We start from the raw sequence: 5,000 nt of genomic DNA on the forward strand, positions 1-5,000 counted from the left end.
TGAATGTAATTTATAACATTTATGCTAATACAGCAGCTCTGAAATTCATTTTAGAAAGAAGGATGAGAGAGAGGACAAGAGACGGACGAGGCGTGAGAGAGAAAACGTGAAGAAACACTTTTCTCTCCTTTTCTCACTCTGTGTCTTCCAGTGAAGGTTTATCGTTTATCTTCTGTGAGTTTCAGTTCTCTGTCAGTCAATCTTCATTTATCTCCTGAACTTCTTCTCTCTTCTGTCAATCTGTGTCTTTTACCCTCTCTCTCTACAGTACTTCTCCCTCTGTCTCTCTTTCTCTCTCTCTCTCTCTCTCTCTCTCTCTCTCTCTCTCTCTCTCTATTTAGAATATCTATCTATATTTAGACTGACTGTTAAACCTCGGTATGTAAATCAGACAAAAACATACAGAGAGCTCTGAGGGTTAAACCTGACCTCATTTCCAGTCTCTCTTACTTTCTGTACCCAGCATTTCCTCATAATTGTCATAATTGCTTTGTGTGTGTGTGTGTGTGTGTGTGTGTGTGTGTGTGTGTGTACATATACTTTATCATCCAGTTTCCTGGCGCTGAATGACAGCTCAACATAGTCGTTATTCCCCGTCAGTTCCTCCGCTGTAACCTGGAGCACACGGAATAATAACGATTTATTAATCATTCATTCATCTTCTACCGCTTATCTGAACTACCTCGGGTCACGGGGAGCCTGTGCCTATCTCAGGTGTCATCGGGCATCAAGGCAGGATACACCCTGGACGGAGTGCCAACCCATCACAGGGCGCACACACACACACACTCTCATTCATTCACACAATCACACACTACGGACAATTTTCCAGAGATGCCAATCAACCTACCATGCATGTCTTTGGACCGGGGGAGGAAACCGGAGTACCCGGAGGAAACCCCCGAGGCACGGGGAGAACATGCAAACTCCACACACACAAGGTGGAGGTGGGACTCGAACCCCAACCCTGGAGGTGTGAGGCGAACGTGCTAACTACTAAGCCACCGTGTCCCCCTATCGATTTATTAGTGTTGAGCAATTTAACTTGTCCAGTGTCAGCAGAGGAGGAGTTTTGGTCACTTTCTTAGCAAAAAAAATACTATCTTTAATCTGATGCTATAGTCTAACACTGTCTGATAATGCATAACTATAGTTTAGCGCTAGGTTTAGCAGCACCGTTTGTGCCTTTAGTGCTTCTGCCTTTTCTTATAACACAAATTATACACAATTTAGTTATACAATTAGTTCATTCAGGTTCAGAGTTACATGCTACATGTTAGGATGTGAACAGAAAATAATCAACAGTTAAGTGTGATTCGGGCTCCGCCCCTGATGACCTCATCCTGACTTTGTCACCTGTCAGTCAGTAAAACAAAATGGCGGTAACACGCGGTAACACCACAGCCAGATGTACTGAACATGATAATAAAGCGAGGAGTGAAGACAGAAGCGTACCATGATGCTGGACTTGCCCACGGTGTTGCTGTGTTTCAGCAGAGCTTTACACAGCTTTCTCTGGGACACAATCTGTTTAGAGACAAAAAAAAAGACACACAAACAACCGTGATGTCTCTCACATCCCAGATCATTTTACTAAGAAGGCAGATGACAGACGGCAGATGGCAAAGTCTCGGAGCCTACAAGTGTGAAGAAAAGACCAACACGTGGAGTGAATCGCTTCTCCAAAATAAAGCAGTACAATCCTACTGGATCCTTCAGTCGTCGTGGGTTTGTTCTAATTCACAGGGTTTTATTTAACGATGCCTAGTTAAAGAAGGTGAATGTGATTGGATGAATATTTCATTAGAATGATTATTGTTGATAACGACAGTCATCAGCCTGATTATTTGTTATTGTTGATGTTATTCTCAATCTGAATATTTCTGAAGTCAGCGCAGTGCAGCACCACCGACATCATCTCATCTCCTCTCTAACGCTATTTTTGTTTTATCTGGAATTTTATCTATTTATCTTTAGCTAGCACTGTGGTAATGCTAACTGTCATATGTTAGTAGTATATTAACACTGGATTATTAGGAACTAGGTGAGATTTCCACAGGTGTACAGAGGGATGACCTACACAGTTATCTGTCAGTGACGAGTCCTGCCAGTTTGTTGTGTACTTTGTTTCAGTTTGGTCATTTTATCACATCACCACAGCAGATTCGTAACATGAAGAACCCTTGGAGAACCGGTCTGAGAACATCAGGACTGCAAAGCATCCAGCTGCTAGCAAGTTTATTTTACTGTGTGTGTGTGTGTGTGTGTGTGTATACCTGTCCCAGTGTACACTCCATGGCCCCCAGGCAGTCGGCCTCCTTGGTGTCGTTGTGGCTGTTGCTGATATCGTAGAGCTCGTAACGGAGACGCTGCACCTCCTCGAAGTAATAGTCGAGGGTGAAGACTTTGGAGAATGTGGGATTGATGGAGCTCCGGATCACCTCCGTTCTGTCCACCTACAGAGACACGGAAAATTATTACAAAGAATTCTAGCCTCTGATTGGAGCTTTGTGAGTACCGCACGTTTATATCAATGCACTAATTCATTACGTTATAGTTTCTATAGCAACAGCTCCTTCACAGAGATGAGTATCACAGATGCTCCACTAAAAAGGATTCCTTTCTGTGAGGAGATGTGTGTGTGTGTGTGTGTGTGTGTGTGTGTGTGTGTGTGTGTGTGTGTGTGTGTGTGTGTGTGTGTGTGTTTGTACAGTATGTATGTGTGTATGAAGGAGTCTCCAGTGTGAGCTCTGTGTCTCAGTCAGAGGTGAAGCTGGAACAGAAAGTTCTCCACATCTTCAGGACAGAGGAGTTTACACTTCTTTGTGTTTCTCAGTAACACGACAAGCTGAGATTATTTTCTCTTATTAACTTAAAGAGAGAGAATAAAGAGAGAGAAGAGAGAGAGAGAATAAAGAGAGAGAAGAGAGAGAGAATAAAGAGAAAGAATAATGAGAGAGAAGAGAGAGAAGAGAGAGCGAGCATAAAGAGAGGGAATAAAGAGAGAGATTAATGAGAGGGAAGAGAAAGAGAGAGAATAAAGAGAGAGAAGAGAGAGAGAATAAAGAGAGAGAATAAAGAGAGAGATTAATGAGAGGGAAGAGAAAGAGAGAGAATAAAGAGAGAGAAGAGAGAGAGAATAAAGAGAGAGAATAAAGAGAGAGAATAATGAGAGGGAAGAGAAAGAGAGAGAATAAAGAGAGAGAAGAGAAAGAGAGAATAAAGAGAGAGAATAATGAGAGGGAAGAGAAAGAGAGAGAATAAAGAGAGAGAAGAGAAAGAGAGAATAAAGAGAGAGAATAAAGAGAGAGAATAATGAGAGGGAAGAGAAAGAGAGAGAATAAAGTGAGAGAAGAGAAAGAGAGAATAAAGAGAGAGAATAAAGAGAGAGAAGAGAAAGAGAGAATAAAGAGAGAGAATAAAGAGAGAGAATAAAGAGAGAGAAGAGAAAGAGAGAATAAAGAGAGAGAATAAAGAGAGAGAATAAAGAGAGAGAATAATGAGAGGGAAGAGAAAGAGAGAGAATAAAGAGAGAGAAGAGAAAGAGAGAATAAAGAGAGAGAATAAAGAGAGAGAATAAAGAGAGAGAATAATGAGAGGGAAGAGAAAGAGAGAGAATAAAGAGAGAGAAGAGAAAGAGAGAATAAAGAGAGAGAATAAAGAGAGAGAATAAAGAGAGAGAATAATGAGAGGGAAGAGAAAGAGAGAGAATAAAGAGAGAGAAGAGAAAGAGAGAATAAAGAGAGAGAATAAAGAGAGAGAAGAGAAAGAGAGAATAAAGAGAGAGAATAAAGAGAGAGAATAAAGAGAGAGAATAAAGAGAGAGAATAAAGCATAAATAATTTCTATTAGATTGTGATAGTTGATAAAACTACAGTTGAAATCCAAACCTGTGACGTCACCAAACACTGTATTGTTTATACATTTCTGCACTTCTGTATTTTACTTTCACTTTCCTGAACCTTCAGTCACGTCTCACTCAGGACTCTTTATATGAGTCATCAGTGAGCTGAACGTCAGGTTTGGGGATTTTAAAGGAACTCGTACTTTACTGTAACTATAAAGTGTACAGTGAGACTGTGAGGTGAAGCTGCTGTGTGAACACAGTGAGATTATAATGTACATCTGAACCCTGTGGAGCTCCTGAACATGACTGAGCACAGTACAGCTCCTGAACATGACTGAGCACAGTACAGCTCCTGAACATGACTGAGTACAGTACAGCTCCTGAACATGACTGAGCACAGTACAGCTCCTGAACATGACTGAGCACAGTACAGCTCCTGAACATGACTGAGTACAGTACAGCTCCTGAACATGACTGAGTACAGTACAGCTCTTGAACATGACTGAGCACAGTACAGCTCCTGAACATGACTGAGCACAGTACAGCTCCTGAACATGACTGAGTACAGTACAGCTCCTGAACATGACTGAGCACAGTACAGCTCCTGAACATGACTGAGTGCAGTACAGCTCCTGAACATGACTGAGCACAGTACAGCTCCTGAACATGACTGAGCACAGTACAGCTCCTGAACATGACTGAGTACAGTACAGCTCCTGAACATGACTGAGTACAGTACAGCTCCTGAACATGACTGAGCACAGTACAGCTCCTGAACATGACTGAGCACAGTACAGCTCCTGAACATGACTGAGCACAGTACAGCTCCTGAACATGACTGAGTACAGTACAGCTCCTGAACATGACTGAGCACAGTACAGCTCCTGAACATGACTGAGCACAGTACAGCTCCTGAACATGACTGAGCACAGTACAGCTCCTGAACATGACTGAGTACAGTACAGCTCCTGAACATGACTGAGTGCAGTACAGCTCCTGAACATGACTGAGCACAGTACAGCTCCTGAACATGACTGAGCACAGTACAGCTCCTGAACATGACTGAGCGCAGTACAGCTCCTGAACATGACTGAGCACAGTACAGCTCCTGAACATGACTGAGCACAGTACAGCTCCTGAACATGACTGAGTA

General features: G+C 42.3%; 1 protein-coding gene across 2 annotated transcripts in view; it reads right to left on the minus strand.

Annotated features, from left to right (window-relative positions):
- Positions 1-5,000, minus strand: part of cpne4a (copine IVa) — a 40,141-nt gene that overhangs the window by 18,843 nt on the left and 16,298 nt on the right. For both annotated transcript variants that reach the window (XM_060861440.1, XM_060861441.1), the window contains 3 exons: positions 2,277-2,456; positions 1,456-1,527; positions 541-615 (listed from right to left, as the gene is read on the minus strand). In XM_060861440.1, the coding sequence (XP_060717423.1) occupies positions 541-615; positions 1,456-1,527; positions 2,277-2,456 (327 nt within the window). The remainder of the gene's footprint in view (positions 1-540; positions 616-1,455; positions 1,528-2,276; positions 2,457-5,000) is intronic.

This window comes from Tachysurus vachellii, chromosome 25, assembly GCF_030014155.1.
Source record: "Tachysurus vachellii isolate PV-2020 chromosome 25, HZAU_Pvac_v1, whole genome shotgun sequence".
In the NCBI taxonomy this organism is placed as follows: domain Eukaryota; kingdom Metazoa; phylum Chordata; class Actinopteri; order Siluriformes; family Bagridae; genus Tachysurus; species Tachysurus vachellii.